The sequence below is a fragment of the Carassius gibelio genome, chromosome A25 (genome assembly GCF_023724105.1).
Source record: "Carassius gibelio isolate Cgi1373 ecotype wild population from Czech Republic chromosome A25, carGib1.2-hapl.c, whole genome shotgun sequence".
NCBI lineage: Eukaryota > Metazoa > Chordata > Actinopteri > Cypriniformes > Cyprinidae > Carassius > Carassius gibelio.
The window spans coordinates 16810409-16823950 of NC_068395.1; the positions used below are offsets into that span (position 1 = coordinate 16810409).

A 13542-nucleotide genomic window follows, 5' to 3' on the forward strand; every position below is an offset into this window, starting at 1 on the left:
TGGAGAGTAAACTATTGACAATTCTTTTCCAGCAATCAGATATCAGCACTGTCTCTCCCACTCAGCCTGGCTGAATTGAAAGTTTTAGACATCAGTAAGAATCAAGTAAAAATCATTTCAGAAAACTTTCTCACTGAATGTCTCAAGTTGGAAACTTTCATCGCTTCAGTTAACCAAATCAGTAAGTTTCCTCCTCTTTACGCTCTTAAAAATATCTGTGTTTGTGATCTTTCATCAAAATATTCATTCATTTCATTTCATTATAAGACTTGAAACAACTCTGAAACAATTGTTTTAGCCCAGTATTATTTTATTATTATTTATGTGCTGTTTCAGTGTTTACTAATATTTTGAATTCACTTTTTATTTTTATATTTTCAGTTTCCTTTTTAGTTGTAGTTGTAATCATTTGTTTAGGTGTTTTTATTTTTGATATGTCTACATACTGTATTATTATTATTATTATTATTATTTTAGCTTTTTTCAACTAGCAAAATATTTTTTTATAGTTTTTGTTTTAAGAAAAGCAATATTTTAAGCTACTATTGTAAATAATACAGCCTTTCTAAAATATTTACAATACAGTGAATTAATGGCAGTTAACATTAAACTCTCACCCCCATTTCTGAACATAGATGTAACAGTGTGCTATCCAAACTTAAATTTAAACTTAAAACGCTTTTGAATACAGAGGTTGGACTCTTTTTAAAGAAGACAATCAGCAAATTAATGCATATTTAAAAATATGAAAGTATCAAATTATAAAATATAAAATTTATTATTTGTTTCATAACAAGTTTTACTCTCAAATTTATGGAAGCCCATTTTTGCCACTGAATAAAAAATAAAAAAGGTAATTATGACTTTTTTTTCTCAGAATTGTTCATGAGTTCATATCTTGTAATTCTGACTTTATAACACCCAGTATTAACTTTATAACTCTCAGTTGTGAGTTTATATCATGCAATTGCAAGTTTATATCACAATATTTGTATCAAAAAACTTGAAACTTGAAAATCTTGAGAAGAAAATTTCAGAATTGTGTGGGATAAAAAGTCGTAATTACCTTGTTTTATTTTTTATTTAGTAGCAGAAATAGGCTTCCATAAAAATAGATAAAAAATGAAAGCTTTAAGTCTAAATGCATAAGTTACGTTCCAAATTTGGACTTGATATCAAGAAAAATTGAGGTTCCTGTGAGAGTTTATTTAGGGCGTTATACCACATAGAGCCACCGGGTGCCAACCATACTCCACTGAATTTTATTTATTTATTTATTTTCTGTCACAAATATAAAAATTTCTCTGTCTATATTACTTCTATCATCAAATATGGAATCTTTGGAATGACACTTGGTACCGCCTACTTAGGGGGAGAGGATCACTAAAAGATTTTAAAGTACCATTTCGACCGCAATGTCTGATTTCAAAATAGATTTCTAAGGATGAATTTTGAGGTTTCAAGCTCTCAAATGATATAGAATTTATGATGATTACTCAATTATGCAATAGGGAAAAAAGACAATGAAAAGACAGCGTCAAGCAGTGACAGTTGATATAACACACATAAGAGTTACAACATGAATGGAAGCTGTCACAAAATGGTATTGGGTGCCTTCTTTTCACCATTCATTTAGCTTACACGGGATAATATCAAGTTCTCCACTACTTTTTTTCTCTCTAATTAAAGATTTAGGTTAAATAGTTTTTTGAAAGCTAGGATGGATAATTCTAAAAAATACAATTATTTCTGTTGTTATTAACATTCTTGTTTTCATGCAGGTTCATTGTCACACCTTCCCTCAAAAATAACCACTGTTAAACTATCACAGAACAATTTCACAAGTGTTCCTGAAATAATCAGCAACTTGCCAAAGTAAGTTTTTGTGTGTGTGTGTGTGTGTCTCAAATTAACATATTTCAATAGAACTTTATCGACAGCATCTGCTTTTGAAAATCATTTGAATTCATCCATAAGTTTGTACAAGAATTGTGTCTGCAGTAATGCACTTGCAGTGAAAGTCTGTGTGGCAAGTCATTCCACCGGAATACACATTAAAATACACGCTGTATTAACTGCAACCGTGACTTTTTACTGTACATGCTGTCATGTACGTCCTAAAATCTTAATAATTGTATAATTAATATAATTTCAAAGATGCTGTTAATAAAGCTAAACTTGCTTTGAACCCAGATTGTTCCTTTGCATACACAAACCGGTTTTAACCCTCTCCCTCACCTGTCTCTTTGTCTGGTTAGTTTGCGTTCATTGGACATGAGAAATAACAGTATTAGTGTTTTGCCGGGACCGGCTTTGTGGGTCAGTGTAAACCTAAGAGAGCTGATGTTCAGTCATAATCACATCTCTGTGCTCGACCTGAGCGGCCCGGTGTACAAGTGGGCCAGACTGGAAAAACTTCATTTGAGCTCTAACAAACTCACTGAGGTATGATTCATATCACACTCATGCCTGAAAGGGTGTATTTGTTAGAAAATGTTAAGAAGTTTGGGTTTTATTCTTTTGTTCTTCAGATCCCTCCTCAGATCGGTATGTTGGAGGGCCTGACATCTCTTGATGTCAGTCAGAATGAAGGTTTGCGCTCTTTCCCTGATGAGATGGGAAAGCTGGTTCATTTATGGGATCTACCTCTAGATGGTCTGCAGCTCCAGATGGACCTCAAGCACATAGGGAACAAAACCAAAGACATCATCAGGTCAAAATCTGTCTGCATGTGTTTTTCTAGAATCAAAAGTTTTGAGAACAGTTATTGAATATTAAAAAAGGGAGGAACCTTTTAATATCACATTAGCAAATAACTTCAAGTTCAAGTCTGAATGGGAACGCTGTTGTTCTTACAGATTCTTGCAGCAGCGCCTGAAGAAAGCTGTACCATATTACCGCATGAAACTCATTGTGGTCGGCAGCCCATGTAGCGGGAAAAGTTCTTTGATTCATCAGCTGATGAAGCTCAAACATTCTCATTGGCGATCTGATCAGCACACCATCGGCATCAGCGTTAGAGACTGGGCCATCAGAAACAAAGACAAGAAGAAAATGCTCCTGAATGTTTGGGAGTTCTCAGGTAAGCATCTGCACGATACTAGCAACATACCAAAAATGGAAAAATGACAGTAGGAAATACAGGTTTTTCTCTTTCTGTTGTGTAGGTGGTGAAGAGTGCAGTGGATTTCACCCTCACTTTATGAGCTCCAGGGCACTCTATCTAGTGCTGTATGACCCGAGTAAAGGACCCAGTGAGATAGACGCCATCAAACCCTGGCTCTTTAACATTAAAGTAAGTTTAACATTTAGCTCCTTTCAGCAAGCACAGAATGCATTTACAACACACTTTTCACTTGTTGCAGTACAACTTTTAATTTTTTTTAACTGCAACATAATTTAAAATGTAAGTCACATCAAGTCAAATGTATTTTGTAAAGCATGTTTCGCAACATATGTTTTTAAAGCAGCTTTACAGTAAATCATCATGTTAATGTTAACAATATCTTGATATTGTCATGCCTTGATAGTCACATTTAGAAGATTAGAGTTGGACGATAATATAGAATTCATTTTGATAATACAATGAATCATGCAGTTGAGATTTGCTGTATAATATATATATATATATATATATCACTATGTGAGTAAACTGTTTGTATAAGGAGAAAGTTGGACTAACCCTAACCCTAACTTTTTGAAATGTTGCAAATGAATCTATTTTTAACTGAAATGTTTCACAAACATGTATGTCTGTTTTTCTAAGGCCATAGCTGGACAGTCCCCTGTGATTGTGGTTGGAACTCATGCAGATGTGTGTGAAGAACACCACCTACAGGAGTGTGTTCGGAAGCTGCGAGAGGAGCTGTCTCAACCGGGCTTTCCAGTGATCAAAGAGAACCACATACTATGTGCCTGCGAGGAGTCGGAGTCCATCAGCAGGTTGCGCAAAGCCTTGTATAGAGAGCTCATTGAGTTCAAGGTGATTTTTTTGTGCAGATGTCAAACTTGCCATGATGATTTAATTTGAGATTTGATTGGAGAGCTACAGTGAGGGGGGTATTTGCAAAAAAAATAATAAAAAAGAAATTGCAAAAATATTATTATAATAATTGTTTGTGTTTATACTGATTGTTATTTACATAATTTTTCTTAATCAAAGTATTTTGAAGTGTAATTCTTTTTCACAAGTATGATGACGTCTTTCAAATTGGTTTTAATCGCATTATATTTATTTAATGACTTGTCTGTGGCATTGGCATTGACAGATCCAGGGTCAGCCGGTAATGGGGCAGCTGATTCCAGACTGCTATGTGGAGTTGGAGAGGAGAGTTTTACAGGAGAGGTCACATGTACCCACTGATTTCCCAGTGCTCAGTCACAACAGACTACTGGAGATTATACAGGAATCACAGCTGCAGCTAGAGGAGGGAGAGTTACCACATGCCATTAACTTCCTCAGTGAGGCTGGTGAGAGTTGCTTCACTCCTGAATCTCTTTCAGATGTATTCTTGCTGTTTATGTCCAATATTTGATTTCTTCTGTTTTAGGCACTTGCTTGATCCTTTAAGATAATTGTTTTTATATATGAGTGTCAAATTTCAATGTGTTGTTCTGTGAAGGAAAGTTTTCCCCATACATAACTGTTTATACATTTTTGCTAGTTTTCAGTTGCCTTTTTACATATTGGAGTTATTGTTTTAACCTTATAAACAGACCTTCTGTCTGTGTTTGTTTCTAGGTGTCCTGCTGCATTTTGATGATCCAGTGCTTCAGCTAAAGGATTTGTACTTCATTGACCCACAATGGCTATCTAACATCATATCACAGGTAAAACACACATACACACCTTGCTCCTCCCTATGATTAATTCATAACAGTAATGTTTCATCTGTTGTGGTGATTGACAGACGCTCACTCTAAGGAGCACTGGTCAGTGGGGCAGCACCACAGGAGTGGTGCAGCGAACCACTGTAGAAAAGTTTCTAAACAAAGGTCGCTGTTTCCCAAAAAATCATCTGACTCAGTACTTCAAACTATTGGAAAAGTTTCAAATAGCTCTTCCCTTTGGAGATGACCAGTTACTTATACCTAGCAGGTAGTATAGGACCATTTTTTTATTGATAGAGAGTGTTTTATGGTGGTAATTTTTAAATGTTTCGCCATGTCCACAGCCTATCAGATCAAAAGCCGGTGATTGAGCTCCCTCACTGTGAGAATTCAGAGGTGATTGTTCGGCTTTATGAGATGCCATACTTCCCCATGGGCTACTGGTCCAGACAGATCAGCCATCTGTTGGAAGTGTCTGCATTCCTGCTCTACGGCAAAGGTAACATAACACAAACACTGGAAGTCAAAAAAAAAAATCTTGTCACTAGTTAAACATTGTACTTGCCATGGCATGAACATAGGTTTGATTCCCAAAGTACAAACATTCTAATATTAAGTATTATAAAAGTATTGCTTGAATGTACTGTAAGTTGCTTGTGCTGCCAAATGAATAAGAATTGAGATTGTTTCGATTGTGTTCGTACTCTGCAGAAAAACCATTGAGACCAAACAGGATCTACTGGAGGAAGGGCATATATCTGAGCTGGTCTGCTGAAGCTTACTGTCTGGTGGAGGCATTGTCTCTAGAAGACAACCCAGCTAGCTTCATCAAGATCACTGTCCCCTGCTCTCTGAAAGGTGATGATGATTGTTGGGGTGAAAATGTGATGGTAATGTGGGAATGTTGATGGTGTGATGTTGATAATGGCATACTGGTCATGATGATGGCGATATTCATGATTTAATATGATGTTCCCCACACAAACTGCCGTAATTCAGAAACGGTGATTTGACTGATGTGAAAAGTGACCAATCAAAGTCCCCCTGTCTAGTTTTATGTGAAACTTAACGGTGGGACAAAGGCCTTTCTGTGTTGCAGTGTTGTGACTGAAAAAGAAGAAAAAACGTAAAAACAAATTTTTTATTTGTATAATGCTTTTTCGGATGTGTTCACCATAAATATAATGTCTATAGCTTCGTTTATATGGACACTACTAATCTGATCGTAATGGGACTAGAAGCACAATCAGAATAAAAAAGTCAAATGTAAACATGTCAATCGGATTGAATTGGCCAGATCTGACTAAAATTTTGATCGGATTGTAAAGGGGTGGTTTTGTAATCCGCGAGAGGACATGTAAAAACTTGATCGGATTGAAAACCGAAACTGGTGAATATAGCATCATAAGTAAGTGTCCTGTCATTATAAAACTCCCCTTTTACTCAGCATATGTGAAGTGAAATGGAACAGGACCACGTCCCACCAGTCCTTGTTTAAGACTTTCATCAACAGACGACTAGTTTTGGGTCCGGGAAGGGGCACTTTTACACCTTTTTATGTATATATTTTTTAAGTAAAGTTAAGCAGCACAATAGTGCATGTGCTGGAGGTCGCCTAATTAGGACCCGAAGTAGATAAATATCTTTTTAAAACAGTATGCAACAGTAACGGGAAACTCTGTATATTCAGGCTGTGTGTGCATGTAAAATGGTAAAATGGAGTAAATCCGATCAGAAGCTTGTGATGTGTAAACGCACATATCAACCCGATCACTTTATTCAGTGTTCATGTAAACACTACGCTCGGATTCGTCAATCAGAATGAATTAATTCCGATGGAAGCAAAAAGTGTCCATGTAAACGCAGCTAATGTTGTTATTAACAACAGTAAATAAACTGCGGACAATCAAGCCGCTTTTCCACTATCGGACCGAACGGTTCTGACAACCGTGCTGGTAGAGTGTGTGTGTGTGACATCGCCACTCAGGATCTGTCACTTGTCTTTTGAACGTCTGCTAGTTTCTCTGTAGCTTGCTAAGCATGCTATTTTGTGCAATGTGAACACAAATGTAAAGAAATTTCTGATCATCCTCCATAACGCTGTGGTTATTACATCTCATATCATATGTAAACACCTATGGTAAAACTTGTGTTACCACAGCAACGACTGACACATTTGAATTGCATTCAAAAGAGAGCCATTGTTAATTGACAACGTTCATTATCAGTGTGGATTTGAGCAGCTTGTGCAATGTATATTCATTTGATTCAGTGATAGTAAGGATGATTGTGATGGTGATGATTGTAATAGTGTCAGTGATGACTGTCCTGTGTGTACTGTAGGTCGTGTGTTGTTTGGGCAGGTGGTGGATCACATTGACGCTCTGCTGGAAGAATGGTTTCCAGGCCTCCTCGTCACTGATGTCCATGGCACCGGAGAGACACTGCTTAAGAAATGGGCTGTGTACAGCTTCAGTGATGGACAAAACTTCCAAAAGATGCTGCTGGAAGATCTTCTCTCCAAAATCAATGCAGGTCTCCGTTCGCATTCAGAAACACAACTCCTTTCTTGATAACCTGGTGTATAAAAAATGTGCAAAACCTGTACTGTACTGACTGGTTGCTTGTCTGTAAGATGGTTTGCTGGTGAACCCAGAAGACCCCAGCTGTACTCTGCCCATCTCTCAGATCTCTCCAGACCTGGTACTGTGTGATCAGGCGTCCAGCACCATATTGGATCCAGAGCAACTGGAGATGGAGCTCTCAATGGACTATATGTTGGGTTAGTACATTAATAAATGATTACCTCTCTAAGGCAGAGAATGAAAAACATATGTCTAATGTGTTAAAGTTGACACTGTTATTGAACTTCATTGAATCAACACTGACTCAAGGCTAATAACAAACAACATGGCTGCCTTTTGTAGAACTGCTTATAGCTGAATTGAAACCATATAAAAAAAAAATTATGAATTTCACACTGGTACTTAGGTCTGGTTAATCATGATTATTTTGCTAAAAAATTTATATATAATCACAATGAATAATCATGATTATCACCATTTTAACTTTTTTTCACCATTTACCTGGGCCCTGGCCACACATTTTTTGATCAATTTAAGAAAAAAATCTCTTATTAGGGGTTTTAAACTATTGACATTTGAAAACCACAACCATGAAAGCTTGTGGAAACTTGTTGCTAATGCAAGATAATGCAAATGGTAGCTTTGACACAACCTTTATTAAGAAAGAAAGGTTACTTGATTTGACTAACAGAAGGACTTTTATAGAAACTGTGATTGTCAGCAAAGTAATGCAAGTATAAACTAACAGTATTTTTTAATGAAGGAGATGGAGGCTTTGGCTCTGTATATAAAGCAGTGTACAAGAATGAGGAAGTTGCTGTGAAGATTTTCAATAAACATGCATCTACACTTTATGTTCATCGGCTGCTACGACAGGTGAGTTATGCTATAGAAAAAGATCCCCAGACAAAAGATGAGGACATGTCCAAGTACCAGCATTAGTACATGATTGGTGTATTTGCCTTTTTAATTCTTTGTTTCCAGGAACTGGTCGTTCTTGGCAGACTGCATCACCCCAGTCTGGTGGGGCTTTTGGCTGCTGGATGTAACCCGCACATTCTTGTGATGGAACTCGCCCCATGTGGCTCTCTAGACTCACTTTTTGAGTATGAAAACAGCCGCCTCAGCCGCAAACTACAGCACAGGATAGCACTGCATGTGGCAGATGGTCTCAGGTGGGTACGCTAGTTAAAGCGTTAAAGAAATCACATTTCAAGAAACATTCTGGGTTCAATACAAGTTTAAGCTTTAGGACAGCATTTACTCTACTTCTTTTTTTATTCAAACAGATATTTGCACTCTTCTATGATTATCTACCGAGATCTGAAGCCGCACAATGTTCTGTTGTTTAACCTGAAGACGGATGCTGAGGTCATTGCTAAAATCACAGACTATGGCATAGCGCAGTACTGTTGCAGTATGGGTGTCCGCAGCTCAGAAGGAACACCAGGTACTAGGGGTGCATGATAAATATCGGCCAATAATTAATGCGCATCTTTTCAGTAAAGCTGGTTCTCTAATCAGTGGTAAATTCCATCACGTGTGTGATTTCACATTGATAATTGTCAGTTAACAACGGCTCTGTGTAGTAACCGCTGCTCTATGTGAAAACAAGGTTGTGATGGAATTTACAGCTGACTAGAGGACTGGCTTTAAGGACAAGATGCACATTTTTTTGGCCGATATTTATCGTGCACCCCTACCGGGTACCTCTAACTTTCCCATAATCCTCTTTGAAACAGAGGATGTTTACTTTATATATTCTAATATTGTGTCTCCCTCACAAAGGTTTTAGAGCCCCGGAGGTTGCCCGAGGTAATGTCATCTATAACGTCCAGGCAGATGTATATTCGTTTGGTCTGCTGCTGTATGACCTTTTGACTTACGGTGAGAGGATATCCGATGGAATGAAGTTTCCTAGTGAGTTTGATGAGGTGGCTGTGCAGGGAAAACTACCAGGTAACATGCTTCTTTTGTTTATCTTGATGTTTATTAGTGCTGTCAAAATTAGCTTGTTAATTCAGGCGATTCTTCTTTCCGTTTAACGCATTGAAAAATGCAATTAATGCAGGGCGGAGCTAGGTTTGGCCACCCAAATCACTACTGCTGCTTCTGTCTCTTTTTATTGCATGATTAGAATTGCATTTATTCAGACACAGAATGTTTTTATGACCACATAGAATATGAGACTTTTTAGACACGCATTACTCACACACCTTAGCACCAAGCGTGCGTCGAACAAGTGAGGAAAAAGCAACTGCACACATACTGAGTGCTCATTCGGTTGCACTTACAAATCTGGCGGCGCGCACTGTAGCCTGTATCATTTCATATTAAAGCACGAAATAAACAATGAACATGCAATGTTGTGGTCATCTCATCAGTTAAAGGGTTAGTTCATCCAAAAATTTTAATCATGTCATTAATGACTCTCCCTCATGTCGTTCCAAACCCGTAAGACCTCCTTTATCTTTGGAACACAGTTTAAGATATTTTAGATTTAGTCCGAGAGCTCTCAGTCCCTCCATTGAAGCTATGTGTGCGGTCTACTGTCCATGTACATAAACGTAAGAGAAACATCATCAAAGTAGTCCATGTGACATCAGAGGGTCAGTTAGACTTTGTTGAAGCATCGAAAATACATTTTGGTCCAAAAATAACGACTTTATTCAGCATTTTTTTTTTTTTGGACTAAAATGTATTTTCAATGCTTCAACAAATTCAAACTGACCCCCTCTGATGTCACATGATGTAATTTGCATTTTTGGATGAGCTATCCCTTTAAGTCATGAAGTTAACAAAAAGGCAATTAAAGTTGGCTTAATATTGAGCGTGCATGTAAGCATTTGTTATATATGAGTTACATTTAAGGACGTCTCTAAAATGCATTGGTTTTCAAAACTACTCCTGGAGAAGCAGCACTGTCTCCCTCATCTAACACACCCAATTCAACCTGTCAGCTCATTATAAGAGACTTTAAGAGCTGAAGTGGGTCAGAATTAGTAAAGAAATGTAATTAAAGGAAATAGGAGCCAAAACGCCTAATAACCAGCTGCTATGATGTCTGTTAATCAAACAACAAAAGAAAAAAAAGGAAATCAATAAAAAAAAAAAAACTTTTATAGCTTTAAGTCCACATAAATTAGAAGTTATTTTAAGTAGTCTAATAAAGGTTCAGATTGATAGCTCTCAGTTATACTGTAATGTTGAATGGCTATAGTCAATGGTTAAATATGCGGAAAAAAACACAATTTCAAAGAGACATCAGTAGTAGTAGTATCATACTTGCCCATACAGTCATAAAATGATGCCATTATACAAAAATAAAAAATATACTGTCTTTGTTCATTGTACATTAATTTGAAAATTTAATGTGAAATTATAGCAATGTAAAAGTATTTTTAAAAACTTTAATGTTAGGTAGGATGATTCGCAATTTTAGAAAAAAAATGTGTTTTTTTTTTTAATGAAAAAAGTGCACAATACACTACATTTGAATGCATTTTTAGTTTTGTGCATAACAATATGATTACTTGTGATTAATTGCAGACAATAATGAGATTAATCGCAATTTAAAAAAAAAAACATTGCCCAGCACTAATATATATATTGTTAATTATTATATTATATTATTATATTAATTACAAATGTCAATTTAAATGTAAGATTTAAAAAATAATAATTAATATATATTATTGATATTTTATTCCATTTAATTTTATTAAATGTTTTATGTATAATAGTATTTATGACTCTCTCCATTGTATAGATCCAGTTAAAAATTATGGATGTTCTCCGTGGCCAGGGTTTGAGTCTTTGATGAAGGACTGTTTGAGAGAAAACCCACAGGACAGGCCTACATCTGCTCAGGTTAGACTGATTACAACTGATTGTAAGAAAGAATCACTTCTGAACTTCTGTGAAGACATTTGAGTAAATAAATATGTTGGTGTATGTTTTAGGTGTTTGTTCGTCTGAATTCTGTAGAGATGCTTTGTCTGATGCGAGAGCTGACTGTGATGAGTTTGCCGGGTGAGTGTTTCACTGTCTCCAGTGCCGATGGAGGTGCAGACGGGGGTAAAAATATCCGTGTGTGGATTGGAGGTGGCAGTTGCAGCCAGAAATTAGGCTGTGTGACATCACTGCAACTGGAGACAGGGGGAAGCTTGAGCCAGGTATGAATTTTACTGTATACACACCGTTTTCTTGTTAAATGGTATTTCATCATGATTATATGATCCTCATTTCAGTTTTCTGCATATAATAGTTTTCAGTTAAATGTCAAACACACCCACAATCCTTGAAGAATTAACTAATTGACTGCTGTTAATTTAAACCACTGCTCTATTTTAGGAGATTGACAGCAGTCCTATCCTCTGCATGGTGATCATCAGAGCTCCAGGGTCATGCAGTGACTGGTTAGTTGCTGGGACACAGTCAGGTTCACTCTTTATCATGGACACTATAAACGCAGAGGTTCTGCACTGTCTGAAGAGTGTGAAGGACTCCGTGACATCACTCTACTTTCACACTGACCTTCATCACAGGTGATTAGATCTAAATGTCTGAATAAAAAGTTTTAAAAAGTAAAAATCTCTTTAGATGAGAGGATGATGTTTAAATCTTTCAGATACTTAAAGAATTACCTTTTGGTCGGGACAGCAGATGGATCACTGGTCATTTATGAAGATTCAGTCTTGAAGGTATAGCTTTTTTAATGATTATTTATCGCTTTATGGTTTTTTTTTCTTATTGACAATGAATTCTGAACTATAATTGTTAAGCACTATAATTGATTGTATACACCACCGTTCAAAGCTTTAACTACTATGTAAAAGTGGTAAAATGGTATATGTGAGAATTTCCAGTCAGGATTTAGACTGTATCATAGTACTGAGACTGCTCTCCTTAGAATTACAAATGACCTGCTCTTAACATCTGATTTGGTTGTATCTCACTATTAGTGCTATAGGATCTTATTGCTGTGTTCAACACTATTGACCACAACATTCTCTGCATAGACTTGAACACTTTGTTGGCGTTAATGGAAGTGCATTAGCATGGTACTTACATGACCGCCATCAATTCGTAGTAGTGAATGAAGAGATATCATATCGATCACAAGTGCAGTATGGAGTACCTCAAGGCTCAGTACTAGGGCCGCTACTCTTCACGCTTTATATGTTACCCTTGGGAGATATCATCAGGAAACATAGTGTTAGCTTTCACTGTTATGCTGATGATACTCAAGTATATATTTATTCGCGACCTGGCGAAACATACCAATTTGAAAAACGAATGGAATGCATAGTCGGTATAAAAAATTGGATGACGAGTAATTTCTTACTGCTAAATTCTAAAAACAGAGGTGTTAATTATAGGACCTTAAAGGGATAGTTCACCCAAAAATCTAAATTATGTCATTAATAACTCACCCTCATGTCGTCCCAAACCTGTGAGACCTCCTTTTATCTTCAGAACACAGTTTAAGATATTTTAGATTTAGTCCGAGAGCTCTCAGTCCCTCCATTGAAGCTGTGTGTACGGTCTACTGTCCATGTCCAGAAAGGTAAGAAAAACATCGTCAAAGCAGTCCATGTGACATCAGAGGGTCAGTTAGAATATTTTGAAGCATCAAAAATGTATTTTGGTCCAAAAATAGCAAAAACTATGACTTTATTCAGCATTGTCTTCTCTTCCGTGTCTGTTGTGAGATAGTTCAAAACACAGCAGTTTGTGATATCCGGTTCACGAACAAATCATTCGATGTAACCGGATCTTTTTTAACCAGTTCACCAAATCGAACTGAATCGTTTTAAACTGTTCGTGTCCCCAATATACATTAATCCACAAATTACTTAAGCTGTTAACTTTTTTAATGTGGCTGACACTCCCTCTGAGTGAAGAGAGAACTGAAGATGAACACCGAGCCGAGCCATATAACCAACAAAAGACTGAATCGTTCTCGAGAACCACTTTATAACAGGCGCAGCATCCTTAACTAACTCGCTCGTCTCTCCCACATTAACCCTATAACTGCCGCTGCAGCACAATAAACAGCAATTTTACTATGTGTGATACACTACATTCTTTATTATTAAACGAAGTAATTAGAACAAAGTCAGTC

At 36.7% G+C, this 13542-nt stretch overlaps 1 protein-coding gene across 1 annotated transcript in view; it reads left to right on the top strand.

Annotated features, from left to right (window-relative positions):
* Window positions 1-13542, top strand: part of lrrk2 (leucine-rich repeat kinase 2) — a 46638-nt gene that overhangs the window by 20364 nt on the left and 12732 nt on the right. Inside the window, exons 25-46 of the mRNA XM_052544074.1 lie at window positions 33-181; window positions 1782-1875; window positions 2259-2445; window positions 2532-2713; window positions 2859-3082; window positions 3168-3295; window positions 3767-3982; window positions 4269-4470; window positions 4742-4830; window positions 4911-5098; window positions 5175-5329; window positions 5542-5688; window positions 7174-7365; window positions 7466-7612; window positions 8179-8291; window positions 8400-8590; window positions 8705-8865; window positions 9204-9374; window positions 11185-11285; window positions 11378-11590; window positions 11769-11962; window positions 12046-12118. Of these exons, the coding sequence (XP_052400034.1) occupies window positions 33-181; window positions 1782-1875; window positions 2259-2445; window positions 2532-2713; window positions 2859-3082; window positions 3168-3295; window positions 3767-3982; window positions 4269-4470; window positions 4742-4830; window positions 4911-5098; window positions 5175-5329; window positions 5542-5688; window positions 7174-7365; window positions 7466-7612; window positions 8179-8291; window positions 8400-8590; window positions 8705-8865; window positions 9204-9374; window positions 11185-11285; window positions 11378-11590; window positions 11769-11962; window positions 12046-12118 (3517 nt within the window). The remainder of the gene's footprint in view (window positions 1-32; window positions 182-1781; window positions 1876-2258; window positions 2446-2531; window positions 2714-2858; window positions 3083-3167; window positions 3296-3766; window positions 3983-4268; window positions 4471-4741; window positions 4831-4910; window positions 5099-5174; window positions 5330-5541; window positions 5689-7173; window positions 7366-7465; window positions 7613-8178; window positions 8292-8399; window positions 8591-8704; window positions 8866-9203; window positions 9375-11184; window positions 11286-11377; window positions 11591-11768; window positions 11963-12045; window positions 12119-13542) is intronic.